The sequence below is a fragment of the Rhinolophus sinicus genome, chromosome 1 (genome assembly GCF_057876585.1).
Source record: "Rhinolophus sinicus isolate RSI-liver-muscle chromosome 1, RSI-T2T, whole genome shotgun sequence".
NCBI lineage: Eukaryota > Metazoa > Chordata > Mammalia > Chiroptera > Rhinolophidae > Rhinolophus > Rhinolophus sinicus.
The window spans coordinates 19,757,465-19,774,748 of NC_142501.1; the positions used below are offsets into that span (position 1 = coordinate 19,757,465).

The following is a 17,284-nucleotide window of genomic DNA, read 5'->3' on the forward strand; positions in this document are numbered from 1 at the left end:
ATATTCAAATACTACATAATATGGTATTTTTATGTTTTTATAAAGAAATCGTAGAATTAGCTTCTATGTGATATATTTGAAAGATCAAGTACAATGGCAATGATATTCTGAGCAAAAATACCTTATTTATCTTATTTACTGTTGTACCCCCGATTACTGAATATTTGTTAAACGTGTAAATGAAACAAATAAACAAAATGAAAAAGATGGAATACAGTTTTGGTTGGCTTTCAGGAATTTTTAGTACAAATTTTCACTTTTGTTTAATAGGCATGCAAAATTTTACAAACGAGTTTCTGAAATTTTCACTGTTTTCCTAATTAATTATGTGGTGATTACCAATAATAGTTTGAAGGATGAGGGGCCACCCACTTTAAAATTTGTATTCTTTCATTCTCATTGTTTTAGATCTAGGATAAATGATTTTAAACTTGAGTTGATGGATTAGTGACTACACAAAGCACATGAAAAGTCCATATTTTTACACAACATTCGTCATAAAATATTTTGTAAGCTATGACCACACCATAACTGGAAAACGAGAATCAACTTAAATAACATTTTTCAAGTTATAAACAAATTTTATTAAGCATATTGAAACTTCTATTTTAATTCATAATTGAATTTATAGAAAAAAATACTGATATTTTATTTTGTAATTCATAGTATTTATTTATTTTCTTCTTCCTCCTAGATTCTGTATACAGGAATTGTTATTTATGCCCCTGCCCTGGCTTTGAATCAAGGTACGTTTTAGAGTTACCAATTATGTCACATTTTGGGATTCATTTTTAATAGACCCTGTTCTCTCTTTGGGGAGCTGGGGAGATGGAGGAATGTTGCCAGTGACCTGCATCAGCTTGAGGTGGGAAAGGTGGGTTCAGTGTCTCCACTAGCAGTTTCTTTGGGTTCCTGGGTCCGTAGCTCCAAAAGTTCTGTAGATCAGTAGAGGGACAGACCTCACTGGGCAATGATTCCCTAGGATATGCCAAACAGCCATTCTCCATTCCTCAGAATGAGCACCCCCTGTAATCTAAATCCTGAATGACTGTGCTTCCTCCCTTGGTGGTTGTCACCAGGAGCACATCTCCAAAGGGCTTCTGTGTTGTTTGGCTCAGTTACATTGTAAAATCTGGCAGGGAGAGAAGATTTTTCTTCTCCCCATTTCTAATGTGGTCCAAAATGCAAAACAAACAGATCTGTGATCTGAAATATCAGATTGTTCTAGGGACAAAAGGACAGATGGCTATAGTGTCCTTATACACAAATGTATTAAGGTTATGCTGATCAGCACAACCTTAAATCTATGCTCTAGATTTGGGCAGATAATAGCAGTGAAGCTGAGATCGTTTACTGAGATAGAGGTGTGTGTTATATCCTCAAACAGCTTCAGGGAAACCCTCTGTCCTTTGACTTCTTATCAATCACAAGGGAGTTTACCTCGAAAACTTCCTTGTAAAATGCACAAGTGGACTTTGTGATGGGAAGGATGTGGTGTACTTCCTGGAGTTAATATAAATTGAAAAACACACACACACACAAAAACCCCTTGCTAACTCCACACTCTTAATTTTTAAATTTCATGACAGGAAGAGAAGTGTTATCACCTACGTTATTATAAAACACAAGCAGTATCATTACAAAGAACTCCATTATATAATGTGCTCTTGAATTCTGAATGGTAGGTATGTTCCATGTCAATATTACCAACATCATGAATGCATCATTTCATATGCAAAAAAGTCAGTGGTAAACTTAATAAGTTACCTATTGGCTTTAAGTGTAATTAAAGATGTTGGTTTTAGGGTTTTAAAGTACAGTTCTGGTAAAATGAGAGCACTACTTTCAATCTGTGAAGAAATCGAGGACTCGATTCTTATCAGTTTATTGATCCACTTCCTTGGACTCCATTAGAACCTGGGGACTGCATTTTGACCACTTCAATATCAATTGTGGATTGCACTGTGACGAAGGCAGTAGGCACAAGCATAGATATGTTACTTGGTTTGAAAAAGGTGCGCAGTAGAAACCTGTTTAACTGAATTAAAACTTCACATTTTCTAGGTCCAATCTTTTTTTTTAAATTTATTTTTAGTATGGAAAACTTCAAACATGTACTAAGACAAAGAGAATACTGTATTGAATCCTAATACACCTTTAACTCTGCACTAATAATTATCAACTCTTGGTTAATTCACTCCCTGTTTCCCTCACTAGATTGTTTTGCTGTGAATCTGAGATACTTTATCATTTCATCTGTATTGATTATCTCTTTTAAAAATAAGGATGTGCTTTCCCCCGCCCCCACCCCGAGATATAATTGACATTATGTTAGTTTCAGGTGTAAAACATAGTGATTGGATATTTTTCTATTTTGCAAAATGATCTCCACAACAAGTCTAGTTAACATCCATCACCATACATACACAATTTTTTTCTTGTGATAAGCGCTTTTAAGATCTACTCCCCTAGCAACTTTCAAATATGCAATACAGTACTGTTAACTATGGTAACCATGCTGTACATTACATTCCCATGACTCATATATTCTATAACTGGAAGTTTGTACCAGGATGTGATTTTTTAAAATACAGTTACACCATCATCATATCTAAGACATTAACATTCATTTTTTAATATCATCAACATGAAGTCAGTGTTCAGATTTTCCTGAATTTCCCCCCAGAGTTTGTTAGAATCGGGATCCAAATAAGCTTATTAATTGTATTAGCTGATTTGTCTCTTAAGTTTTTCTTTCTTGCTTTTTAAAATTGAAAACTATTTTTGCTGAGATATAGCTTATATACAATAAAATGCACAGAACTTAAGTGTACAGTTGGATGAGTTTTGACAATTTTATACACTTGTGTGTCCACCACTCAACTCAAGGGATAGAATATTTCCATCATCCAATTCCAGAAAATTTTCTTGTGTGTCTTTCTAATAAATCCCCCCTACCATTCCGAGCAGCCAGTTTCTGATTTTTATTACCATAAATTCATTTCCCTTGTTCTTAGATTTTTTTTTTTTTTTTATAAATGGAATCACGTAGTGCCTTTTTGCATCTGGTTTCTTTTCCTGAACAAAATATTTTTGAGACATTTATTCATGTTGCTACATGTATCAGGAGTTCATTCTTTTTTTTATTGTTAGTATTTTATGATATGCACCTACAAAAATCTCTTTGTCTGTTCGCTTGTTGATGGACTTTGGAGTGTCTCCAGTTTTAGGCCAGGATGAATTAAGGTGTTAAGAACATTCTTGTACAGGTTTCATTTCACTTTGCTTTGCTTTTTGACACACATTTTCATTTCTGTTGGGTGAATACCTGGAAGCAGTATAAAGTTAAATATGTATCTGTTCTGACCTACCACAGGGTAGATGCATATAGGAAATTTAAAGAGAAACTGCCCAATAGCTGCTCTACTTAGCAAAATGGTTGTTCCATTTTATATGCCCACCCCACAATGTATACGAGTTCCAGTTACTGCACATTCTTGACAATATTTCATATTTGTCTTTCAATTTTAGCTATTCTAGTTGTATGTCTAGTATCTTATTGTGGTTTTAATTTGCATTTTCCTGATGACTACTAATATTGAGCTTATTGGTCATGGAAGAATAAAATAAATACAAAAAGACTAGTAACAAGTAGGCAAAAGACTTGAACAGTTTACAAAAGCAACTATTCTTTCAATCCATTAAATGGTATATTTATTCATTTACACAGACCTTTTAAAATTTCTCTCAGTAATGTTTTATGGTTTTTGATATCGAAGTCTTGTACATATCTCTTAGATTCATTCCTAGATAATTGATGTTTTTGATGCAATTGCAGGTGGTATTGTTTTATAATATCATTTTCTGATTATTCATCATTGCAAGTATATAAAAAATACAGTTGACTTTTATATGTTGATCTTTTTTTTTTAATTTTATTGGGGAACATTGGGGGACAGTGTGTTTCTCTAGGGCCCATCAGCTCTAAGTCATTGTCCTTCAATCTAGTTGTGGAGGGCGCAGCTCAGCTCCAAGTCCAGTCGCCATTTTCAATCTTTAGTTGCAGGGGGTGCAGCCCAGCCTCCCATGTGGGAATTGAATGGCCTCCGCTCCAGAAGCTCAGTGGCAGCTCGTTGTCTTCAATATAGTTGTGGAGGGCACAGCTCCCTGGCCCCTGTGGGAATCGAACCGGCAACACTGTTGTTCAGAGCTTGAACAACTGAACTATCTGACCCCTCTATATGTTGATCTTTTATCCAGAGAACTTGCTAAATTTACATACTAATTCAAGTAGGTTTTTGGTAGTTTTCTTAGGATTTTTATGTTGTTTATGAATAGAGACAGTTTTAGTACTTCTTTTCCAATTGTATTCCTTTTATTTCTCTTTTTTGTCTTACTGCACTGTTACTGTGGGAAATTATATATTGATTTTCGAATCTTAAACTAATTTTGCATTCATGGGATAAACTTCACTTGGTCATAGTGTATTAACCTTTTTATATATTGCTGGATTTGTTTTGTAATATTTTGTTAAGGATTTTTACAGTCCATGAGGAATATTGATCTGAAATTTACTTTTCCTTCAATGTCTTTATCAGGATTTTTGTATCAGTTATGCTGATTCATAAATGAGTTGGAAAGTGTGCCCATTTCTATTTTCTGAAAGAGTTTGTGTAAAATTGTGTATTTCTTTCTTAAATGTTTGATAGAATTCACAATGAAGGCCTCTGGGCCTGATGCTAGTTTTTGTGGATAGGTTTTGGTTTATAGATTAGATTTTTAAAGCAAACATAGTTACTCATATTTCTAATTCTTAGTGAAGTGGTCTTGGTGAACTGTTTTTCAGGGAATTAATTCATTTTGTCTAACATCAGATTCATTGGCATAAATTTCTTTATAATATCCTCTTATTTGTTTAATGTTTGTAATATCCATAGTCCCTCCTAATTATTCTTAATGTTGATAAGATATCCTTTCTATTTTTTTCCTTGCTATCTTACTAATCTTTTATTGTTGTTTTAATTTTTTCTAAGAACCAATTTTTGGCTTTGTTGATTTACTTGTTTTTGCTTTCTATTTCATTAATTTGTGCTATTATGGTTATGATGTTTTTCTTCTACTTTGGGTTTAAATTTTCTAGCTTCTCAAAGTAGAAACTTCGATTATTGATTTAAAATTTTTATTTTCTAATGTAAACATTTAAAGCTATAAATTTTTATTTAAGCACTGTTTCATCTGCATCCCACAGATGTTGATATATGTGTATTTATTATCATTCAGTTCAAAACATTTTCTATTTTTTTTCTATTTCTTTTACCCATAGGTTGTTTAGGAGTGTGTTACATAATGTTCCAATAGTGGGTGATTTTCTAACATATCTTTTTGTTATTAATTTCTAAAGTAATAATACTTTCGTCAGAGAATTATTATAATTTTAATCCTTTGAAATTTATTGAGATTTGTTTCATGGCCCAGGATATGTCCTATCTTGCCCAAAATCCCATGTACTCTTTTTTTTTTTTTCCATGTACTCTTATAAAGAATGTGTATTGTGTTGGGTGTCATGTTTTACAAATGTGAAAGTTTCAGTTAATTAATAGTGTTGTTCAGATCTTCTATGTCTTTACCAATTTTTTTTACTTGCATCAGTTATGGAACAGGGATGTTAAAATTTCCAAATATAACTGCTAAGTTTTCCTTTTCTCCTGTCCTATCAATTTTTACTAGATGTATTTTGAAGCTCTTTTAAAATCTCTTTTAATTTATAATATCCCTCCTTTTTTTTTTTAAATTGCAATTTATTTGTTGAAGAAATTGGGTCATTTGTTCTGTCAGGTTTTCTAGGTTCTTGGTTTCACTGACTACATCAGCATGGGGTTCATGTTCCCAGTCCTCTGTGTTTCTTGGGAACTAGTAGTTGGAACTAGAAGCTTTCTCAGACTCCGGTTCAACTTTTTGGAAAGAATATTTCCTAGACGGTTTCATTTATTTCCTTCAGAAGGCACAGAATGACAGCCTTTATTTTTTTTTTATTAGTAGCAATTAATGATCACTCTAGGTCTATTATTTCATTAGGATTTATAAGATGGGTATTCTAATTCTATGATTCCATCTTCATTAGATAGAATACTCCTATAAAGAGATACTTCATCTTGTCAACTGTTTGGTTACCATGAAATATAGTTTGTATAGAAAAAGCAGGATAAATGTCTGATTTTCCACCTTTATTTATCAGTTTTATTTGTAATAGATATATACTATGTCAGAGAAGCAATAGATTGGGGGAGGGGGATTATCACTTTGTGAGGGGTAAAATGTCTAATTATTATATTGTTTTGTACACCTGAAACTAATAAGAGAAATAATAAAGTCCCACTATGATTTGAAAACAAAACAAAACAAATTATAAATTGGTTCCCTGCTACTCTCTGCAGGTAACTGAAGGTTTTTTTTAAAAAAAATCATTGGGAATGCATGGATTTAAACAGCTGATGTTATTTCATACCATTATGGTTATAATTATTGATGCTCATATTGTCTCATTTTTGTCCAGCAGGAGTCTTCTTAAGTTGTCTTCTGAATCCTTTCGACATGATTCCAGTAGTGCTTAATAGTTTCTTTGTTTTGTGGAATGGCCAGATGTTTCAGTCTTACCTTGTAAATATCCTGGCCCAGCCAGGTATCTGCTATTCTTTTTAGGAAGAAATGGTATTTAGAGACCACAATCTACATAGTAGAGGTATTCATTCGACTGAGTCAGTCATTTATTCTAGGTCTTTTCAGTGAACAGAACTGGAGGATGTATATTAAAGAAAAACTAAATTAAGAAGTTGTACTAGTATTTCCAATTTTTCAAATTCAAATTTTGGATTATAGGGTGTTTGCCTCACGACTTTGATTTTATAGTTTGTCTCTTTTATTTTATGCTGAAACTATTGTTCTTTTAAAAAATATTAATGAGATTATTTATTTTCTTTATGCACATATATACTCATATACGTATATATTGCTTTCTCAATTTTGGCTGCACATTGGATTCACCTGCAGCATTTTAAAAAACACCAATTCCTAGCTCTCACTTCTTGTGATTCTGAATTAATTGGCCTGTTGAGTGTACAAGTCATTGGGAATTTTAAAATCTCTGGTGATTTTAATGTACAAAGTTGAGAAACACTAATGTAATAGTTTTACATTAGCAATTCCATTATTTTTACTAATAATGTGATGCCAAAAACAGTTAAAATTCATTTCTTTGAAGTTCTCTTTTTCCCCTGGGTGTGTCCATAATTTTGTCTTTTTCAGAAAGCATGTAGTTGGAATCATACAGTGTGTAGCCTTTTTAGATTGGCTTCTTCTACTCAGTAATATGCATTTAAGGTTCCTGTGTGTTGTTTGATGTCTGAGTAGCTTATTTCTTTTTAGTGCTGAATAATATTCCCTTGTCTGGATATACCACAATTTATTTATCCACTTATTTGCCTCCTGAAGGACATCTTGTTGTTTCTAAGTTGTGGCAGTTATGAACAAAGCTGCTATAAACATCTGTGTGCAGACATTGCTGTAGTCATGGTTTTCGACTCTTTTGGGTAAATACCAAGGAGCACAATTGCTGTTTGAATGGTAAGAGTAGAGTTTTGTTAGAAACCGTCAAACTCTCTTTCAAAGTGGCTGCTACCATTTTGCATTCTTACCAGCAAGGTACGAAAGAATTCTGTTGCTCCACATTCAACACCTGGTAGTGTTGGTGTTCTGGATTTTGGCTCTTCAAATAGGTGTGTAATGATACCTCATTTTTTAAAAATTTGCATTTTCCTGATCACATATGATGTGGAGTGTGCTTATTTGCCATCTATATATCTTCTTTGGTGAAATGTCTGTTAAAATCTTTGGCCTATTTTTGAATCAGGTCATTGTCTTATTGTTGAGTTTTAAGAGGTTTTTTTTTTGTGTGTGTATAATTTGGATAACAGTCCTTTTTCAGATGTGTCTTTTGCAAAATTTTCTCCCAGTTATGGCTTGTCTTCTAATGTTCTTGATATTATCTTTTCATAGAGCATAGGTGTTTTAATTTTAATGATATCCTGCTGATCAATTACTTCTTCTCTGGATTATGTCTTTGGTATTGCATTTAAAAAGGTATCACCATGCCCAAGGTATCCTGCTTTTCTCCTATGTTATATTCTAGGAGTTTAATAGCTCACATTTAAGTCTATGAGCCATCTTGATTTAATTTTGGTGAAGAGCATAAGGTCTGTATCTAGATTTATTTATTTTTTCCTTGTGCATGTCCAGTTGTTCCAGAACCATTTGTTGAAGAAACTCTCTTTGCCCAATTATATTGCCTTTGCTCCTCTGCCAAAGATTAGTTGACTATATTTATGGGAACTATTCTGGGCTCTTTCTTCTTCATTGATCCACTTGTCTATTTTTGCACCAATAACCACACTGTCTTGGTTCTTGCAGCTTTTTAGTAATCTTGAAGTCAGGTAGAATCAGTTCTCCAACTTTGTTCTCTTTCAATAGCGTGTTGGCTATTCTGAGTCTTTTGCCTCTCCATAAAACTTCAGAATCAGTTTGTTGATTCTACATAGTTTGTCATTATGTACAAAATAACTTGCTGGTATTTTGATTGGGATTGCATTGACTCTATATATTAAATTGGAAGAAGTGACATCTTGACAATATTGAGTCTTTCTATCCATAAATAGGGAATAGCTCTCCATTTAATTAGCTCTTTTTTTCATTTTATTCATCTGAGTTTTACAGTTTTCCTCATATAGATCTTATATATACTGTTAAATTTATAGCTAAGTATTTCCTTTTAGGATTAATGTAAATAGTAATGTGTTTTTAATTTAACATTCCACAGTTCATTGTTGGTAAGTAGGAAAGCAATTGACTTTCGTATATTAACCTGTATCCTGCAACTTTCCTATAATTACTTATTTGTTTCAGGAGACATTTTGTTGGTTCTTTCAGCTTTTCTACATAGATGATCATGCCATCTGTGAACAATGAGAGTTTTACTTCTTTCTTCCCAATCTGTATACCGTTTGTTTCCTTTTTTTTTTTTTTTTTGCCTTATTATATTAGCAAGACCTTTCACTATGATGCTGAAAAGCAGCAGTAAGAGGGGACATCTTTGCCTTGTGTCCAGTCTTAGTGGGAAAGCTTCCATTTTCTCATCATGAATTATTATATTAGTTGTAGATTTTTTTGTAGCTAGTCTTTATCAAGTCAAAATATTTCCCTCTATTCCTAGTTTACTGAGTTTTTATCATGCATGATGTGTTGGATTTTGTCAAATGCTTTTTCTGTGTCTATTGATATGATAATACGATTTTTATTTTTTAGTCTGTTGATGGGATTGATTCCATTAATTGATTTAAAAATGTTGAATCAGGCTTGCATACCTGGGATAAATCCCACTTGGTCATGTTGTATAATACTTTTTATATATTTTTTATTTGATTTGCTGATTTTGTTGAAGGTTTTTGTATCTATGTTCATGAGAGATATTGGTCTATAGTTTCCTTTTCCTGTAATGTCTTTGTCTGGTTTTGATATTAGGGTAATGGTGGCGCCATAGAATGAGATAGGAAGTATTTCCTCTGTTTCTATCCTCTGAAAGAGATTGTAGAGTTGGTATAATTTCTTCCTTAAATGTTTGTTAGGATTCACTGGTGAACCCATCTGGGCCTGGAGCTTTCTCTTTTGGAAGATTATTTGCCATTGATTCAATTTCTTTGACAGATTTTGGCCTATTCAGATCATCCAACAACAACTGTGTGAGTTGTGGCAGGTTGTGTCTTTCAAGAAATTGGTCCATTTTCAGATTTGTGGGCATAAAGTTGTTATCCTTCTATTTTAAAAAAATATATATACATACACACACACACACACACACACACACACACACACACACATATGCCCATTATATATATACATATATAATATGCCCATCCACTTCTTAGATACATGGTAACAAATTATATGGACTTTTATCTGTCTTGGTCCCATTTTAGTAACATGCACAACTTGTCTTTCAAGGACTGGTAAAGATACTGTATTTAATTCAACCATAATGACAAATACCCTAGGACTCCATTCTGTCTGAATAACCACCTCCATTCTGTCTGAATAACCATAATATTAAGCAGTTTCTTAGCTTAATTACAATGTAAACTCTTTTTTGTATATTTAATTTAGCCAATGTTAGATCCATGTATGGTGTCTGAGGGTGAAAACCAGGTCTATTAAACTGTTTGTTTTCTTACATTTCATGAGATTTGGATTAGTTTTAGGCAAGTGGGTATAGAGGTAGGTGCCCAATAAATTACATAACTTCCCCCCTGCTTCTTTTAGTAGTACTTTCATTAATCAGGTTTCACAGTTATATGTGCATTTTCCTTTCGTCTACAGTCACAGGATTTCATCTGTGGGGTGCAGTGGTATCTACAGGGGTGGTCTGCACGTTCTACTGCACGCTGGTATGTCAAGAACATTATTTCTCCTTGCACGCTACATATTTGCTTTGCCAAATTGAAAATTCCTGTAGTTGTGTGCTGCCATCTGGGTTGTTCATACCTATTCTCCTATCTCCCACAATGTAACTTTTTTTTTGTTAAGGAATATTCAGTTTGGGGTAAAATTTGATCCTTTGTAGAACACTGACCTTAAATGAAAAATTTTTTTTTCATCTGAACCATGCCATGGTCCCTAATCTTGTCTTCTAATTCATTTTTACAGTTGCCAAATTATAGCTTTGTTTATATTATTCCTCAGCTCTTAGAAACCTGAGATGACTTCCTGTTGTCTTTAAGTAAGACAGTCAAAATATCTAAGAACCAGTATGGCAAGGGCACTGATAGTATAATAGAGGCTGGTCCTTAGCAATAGTGCAAGTCTTAAGGGATCCCCGACAGTCTAGGTATTAAACTTTTGATTGCTAGATCTTTAAGAAAGGGTTGGTTCAGCCAAGGTCAAAGGGACTGGAGGGGGATACCTGGGAAATTTGTGGCAGTGGCTAGTACAAAACAATTTTAGTATTTCAACAACTAGTATGACCTCCTGTGTGCATACTAGCTGAATATCAACCCTACCTATAGGATAAAATCTATGATATCGCTGTCTGAAATTTGACTCTGCATTTTCTTCCCAACGGTCTCTCCACCCACTCCATACCACTCCATCGACTCCTATATATATATGACCTAAAATGACATATATATATATATCTGGTCATGTTCAACATGCCATGTACTTTGACCTACTTATACTTCCTCCATGCTGTTTTCTCTTCTGGGAGGACTTTCCTTCTTTGCCTGTCTTATATTCAAAGGTTTGGCTTAAATATCACTTTCTCTTGAAGGCTCTCCCGACTTTACTATTTCCCTTGGCTGCACTTCTTGGCCAAGATCTATGGATTCATTAACTCTGTCAAGCGTAATGTATAAGCATATAGTTGCTTAGTAATGTCTGATACAAGTATTAATCCTAATACTCTTTCCCCTCAAAGGGTGGTCTTAAAGCAGTCATCTGGACAGATGTTTTTCAAATTGGGATCATGTTGGCTGGATTTGTGTCTGTGATTATAAAAGCTGTACTGATTCAAGGTGGAATCAGCACTATTCTAAATGATGCCTATAATGGTGGAAGATTAAACTTCTGGAAGTAAGTTGCTATTTACCTCTTAGTTAATAGGACTTTCCTTTTATGTAAAAATAATCTCTTTATTGAAATAGTAAGTTTACATTAGAAAACAAACAAACCAGTAAGGGTGTGGTACAGAAATTCAAAGCTGGCAAGTAAATGCGTAAGGAGTTTTCAGCAGGTCTGTAAGGGGCTTAAAACAGTCAGATGGTACTTATCTACTTGGTACTGAGGATGGTGCTTCCTCCAGGGAAGGGATTGATAGCAAAGAGTATTTTCTACAGATAGCACTAGCTAATTACCTTATCACCCACCCCACCCTGGGTGATAAGATAATTAGCTAGTGCATAGATTGAAGAGTGAGGTAGGGTGATAAAGGAATGAGCTATTGGAGAGATAGGAAAAGGAAACCTCCAAAGAAGAAAACACTAAAACAGTGATTCCATTTTGACAGTTCTGTGTCTCGAGCAGATGGGAGAATTTCTCTTTTGATATTGCCCTGGCAATATATAGTGTATTACTATTATGCCATATATAATACATAATCTGCATTATATACTATTATGTATTATTTTAAGAGAATTGACAAGAAGAGTTATGACTGATATATCAAGTGTCAGTACAGCACGAGATATAACATGTCTTAAACAGCTATTCAGTTTTCCTAAAGAAAGACTAATGGCGAAACTTGATATTTCACCACAAATATATCACACAATTTAAAAGGATCTTTAAAACACCTTATCTTTTAGGTCATTGGTGTCATTCTTATACATCGTGTTCAATGTGGAGAACCACTTATTCCCTCTTTAAACAGCCCTCTTTTGAGACAGGGAATCTGAAATCACTGTCAAGAAGAAAGAAAAATTTTGCTCGTGGTGGCTCTCTTCTGGCTTTCTGAAAATAGATGCTAATGTTTGAGAAGAGCTTTTTCATAAATTGAACAGGGCCAATGTGTTAATTTGCAAGAATGTATTACAGAGAATCAACTTCAACTGTTGTCAATATATATTTTTCCTTTTACCACAAGTTTAAGATTCCAAGGAAGAGAGCTTCTAATTAGCTTAGCTTGGCTGTGATTCCATCCCTTAGCTAGGGCAGAGAAGGACATTTTGATTGACAGCCATTTAGACTATTTAATGGAGAAATGGTAGTTTCCCCAGAGCAGACCTGGGTTGCTGTTACCAGAAGAGGGGGGGAATGGATACCAAGAAGCAGAAACAACCAGTGGCCACTCAGGAGACTGTTTACTCCCAAATTTCTTCTTAGTAGGCTATGTTGAGGGGAGAGAGTATATAGCCAATCCTTTTTCTGCAAGGTAATTGTCACTTTATACAAAAGATACACATATTGCTACATTGAAGTGATAAATGATACATCAGTAAGAGATTCTAAAAAGTAAAAGATTAGACATTTTAATGACCTTTACTTTGAAGGTTGCCAACCAATTAAGTAATAATGAAAAGACTTACTGTATATTCCTTGTTATTCAGATATATTTTAAGAATAATGTGGGTAAAAGATCTGTTCTGTTTGAGATCAATGAAGAGATGGATTTTGGGTTGGTATTTTTCTGTACAGTTTGTAGTTGGCATAAGTATTCTTTATGGCCTAACACCGCTGAATGGGATGTTCTAAACCTTGTATTACTTTTCTCAAGTAGCTCGCTGAATCCTTTTGGCTTTTGACTTCCATTAGCTAATAGAGTAGTTACTTTCTCTATGGGAGAAAGGATCAACACTCTTGAAATTCTTAGACTTTGATAATACATATTAGAGAATGGAACAGAGACTCTCATCTTCCCATAGGATTGCTGGAATATGTGTAATATTGGAACACTTTATTTAACTGATCTCAAATATAGATTTTAAATGGATTTGCAGAATTTCATAATGTTCATAAAATTTCCATGAAAGCCAATTTTGCAGAAATTTTTCAAGCTTATATTGTATACATTAGGGATGAACAGAAACATTCCTTCTAAGGTGATACACTAAGAAGGGTTAAAAGATGTATCCAATGTACTTTCTTCGTAACAATATTTTGTACATGTCATAAGGTGACTTTCAACTATTAGTATTTAGCTTGTGCACACAGCATTTTAAGAAAGCATGACTATAATGGCATGTCAGTTGTAGAACATGAAAACCTTTAAACTGTATTAATTGAATTCTTAAGCTTGAATGTAAATTAGAACTATGATATACATGTGCTAGAAGAGGAATTATACACACAAAATATGTCAATTTTGTGTTCATTTCAGTACCATATCTATTATTGCTGTGGTATAATTAGGCTGGTGTCAAAGTAATTGCAGTTTAAAAGGTTAAAAATTGAAAAAAACTGCAATTACTTTTGCATCAACCTAATACTTAGGAACCTTTCTCTTTCTCTCTTTTTTCAGCTTCATGCTCTTTGATTACAGCATGGTGGACTTGTTTACATTATTTCCTATGGCCATGGGAGAAAAATTTATATAAATGCTCAGAATGATTAGAATATTCATTTCCCCCTAGTCTCATGCAGAATTCCCACATCTCTGGAAGTATCAATTTTATTTCATTGAATTTAAGTTAGGAATATTTCTACCTTTTATAATACTTAATAAATATGTACATATTTATGCATTTGTATATAGTTATGTATTTATACATTGCTTGCTTCCAAAAATATTCTGAGAGGATGTCTGTAGTTTTTCTGCCAACAGTTGAGATTTGTTTTCTGTTTGTTTTTATTTAGTTTTGATCCTAACCCTTTGCAAAGACACACATTCTGGACAATTGTTATAGGAGGGACCTTCACGTGGACCGGCATATATGGTATCAACCAGTCCCAAGTGCAGAGATTTATTTCCTGCAAAAGCAGAGCCCAGGGAAAACTGTAAGCCAAACTATACTATATGTATCATTAATAACCATTAGTTGTTTTTATGGAAACTCTTTCATAAGTCAAGCTTTGCTCAAGTTTTAAGTCTTTTGTTTTAAGTGAACTTCCAAGAGATAAATGATATACTTATGAAAGGACCAAGTAAAGTTGTACTGTATGTTTTAAATCAGATATTTAAAACTATGTATATGAATTATAAAGTAAAACAAATCTTATCAAATAAATTGGTATTTATTATGCATGTTTGTATCAGGAATTATGGGGAAAGAAAATTATAAATATATGGCTCTTGTTATGAAGTAACTGAGCAGCAAATTAGGAAAATATATGCAAGTATATGAAAAGCGAAATAACACTAGAGAGGTATGACAGTTCCATGAAACAATATAACAATAGGGGAAATGTTCCAGAGCATTACAGTGCCAGGTGGGCTGGTGTATTTTATTTTCAAACACAGTCATGGGGTTAGAACACTGCTCTAAGTCTTGCTATTTGAGTGATCCTGGGCGAGTTAGTCTAGCTGAACTTTAGTTTCTAAAGTTGTGAAATGAGCAGAAGAAATACTATACATCTCACAGGAGGTATTATAAAATACTGTGTTCAACGCACACGTGGTAGGGGTCCAGTAAGTGTGAATTCCTTTTTCCAAATCAAATCATGGGATATGAATCGTGGTTGAGAGATTACTGTAAACTAGGCAGAGCCTGAAGAATGATCAGATGTGGGCAGGGGGAAAAGAGTGGGAGAGCATTTCAGGCAGACAGAGTAATTTGGACAAAGCATAGAGGTCGGAAGGATGACATGGTCAGGGAATTCTCAAGCCCATCTTGGCTTGAGCAAAAGAGTATGAACAGTGGCTGGTTCTTTCTCAGAAGGCCTCAGATAAGCTTGGTGATCACCACTCTGCACGCTGATAGATAAGGCTGACTGGGCCCCCACACACATTTAGGGGCTTAAAAACTACATAGCTTGATTACGGGTAACAGGGTGGTCGGAGCAGGAAAAGAACTGGCAATTCTGTTTCTATTTAAAGGAGAACATGAAAATACTGTTATGTGACATGTCAGAACTCAGCATACTGAGAATAAACTTTTTTAGACATTATCTGTCTCTGGAAAATTCCACAATGAAAGATCTATACGAATATGAGTACACTGACTGGATACGCAGGCCCTGAAAGGCGAGCTTAAGAGTTGTGCTATTCTGAGGAATTTTGAAGGAATATCATTTATATACCCAGCAATCCACTGGACTTTAAAGCTGTACTGGAACTGATGCCTCTCCCAAAGTAATTGTGCACACGCTCTTCTGTTCCATTGGGAACATGAAGCTCAAGAAGGCCACTTTTATAACTAAAAGAAGAGCATGAGAACTTTCTTATAAAGAAATAATTTCCTTCAGAATAGCCCCATGGACCTTAACAAGGCAGACTCCCTGAGCTCAGGGGAACCATTTTCTCTGGCTTCCTAGCACTGGCTCCATGAGAAGAATGAATCCCAGCTCAAAAATCAAGACCTACTGACATTGATTGACTGGGAACAATATCAGATGTTGATAAGTGATCTATTTGAATGGCATTAAAGTAAAATAAAACAATGTAGTGAAGTATTAACCTCATATATAAGCAAGGGGGGTGTCTGAGCAGGAAAGTGTCTAGGTATATTTTATGATAATTTGGAGATGAGATATAGTTATCCCATTTTTAGACAATAACAAAATATAGAGTAAATTTAGCCAATCAAGGGAAAAGGCTACCAGTCTGTTGTTTGGCACCTCTTATAGGGTGGGTTCTCCCAAAAGCAGACTTTGAGATGGAGGTAAGCATGCCAGAGTCTACTAGGGAATCACCACCTGTAGAAGAGAAGGAAGGGAAGAAAGCAGGATTGGCTTGAGGAAGAAGTTGGACTGTAATGCAGTGTCAACTCAGGCCTTGGGGGAGCTCTAAAGCTGAGATGATTCTTCAGACTTATCCCGAGTGAGGGTGAGGGTGCTGGGCCTTCAAACATCTGAATCCATGAGTCATTAGACTGAGGTGCTCCACGGAAGGAGGCATGACTTGGAGGGTGATATCTCTCTTCATCCTAAGGCAGCTCATCACAGTGTCTACTATAGCACCACTGGGGAAAAACATGTGGCCACCTGAGTGAGAGCAATGTTTACTAGTCACTGATTATGAAGACATAGCATTCAATGGCATGAATACTGACAATCTCAATAACTACCATTCAACAAGTGTTGATTACATGCCAAGCGCTGTGCTGTATAACATATGCCATTTCATTTAATCTTATAACTCTGTGAGGTAGACATTGTTCTCTCTGGGTGTGAATGAAGAAACTGAGGATCGGAGAGACTAAAGGACTTGCCCAGGGTCACATATGGTGGGTGGAGCCAGGATTTATGCTTATGTCTGACTCCAGTGCTGTTACGTAAACTTTTGCACTCTACTGGAGCACACACCATGTATTATAATGATGAACACTGCTTGGGAAGATACTGTCCAAGGAATACAGGTTTGCCTTTCATACCTAATGTACGGTGTTACAAACTACATTCAAACACGTTTGATGAGGTGCTATGTAGATGATAACTATGTTTAGCAGTTTAGTATTACTTTTAAAAGGTAAATGAGGTATAGTTACTGATCTGTTGACCATTAACAATCTTTGTTTTATGACAAGAAGCCCTGAAATAGTGTAATTAGATACCATTATAAAGCTAGTAATGCTCATGGAACTCTGACCAG

The 17,284-nt window shown here is 34.6% G+C and overlaps 1 protein-coding gene across 1 annotated transcript in view; it reads left to right on the top strand.

Annotated features, from left to right (window-relative positions):
- SLC5A8 (solute carrier family 5 member 8) overlaps positions 1-17,284 on the top strand; it is a 51,454-nt gene that overhangs the window by 8,082 nt on the left and 26,088 nt on the right. The window contains exons 3-6 of the mRNA XM_088797303.1: positions 695-746; positions 10,423-10,490; positions 11,519-11,673; positions 14,392-14,532. Coding sequence (XP_088653429.1) covers positions 695-746; positions 10,423-10,490; positions 11,519-11,673; positions 14,392-14,532 — 416 coding nt within the window. The remainder of the gene's footprint in view (positions 1-694; positions 747-10,422; positions 10,491-11,518; positions 11,674-14,391; positions 14,533-17,284) is intronic.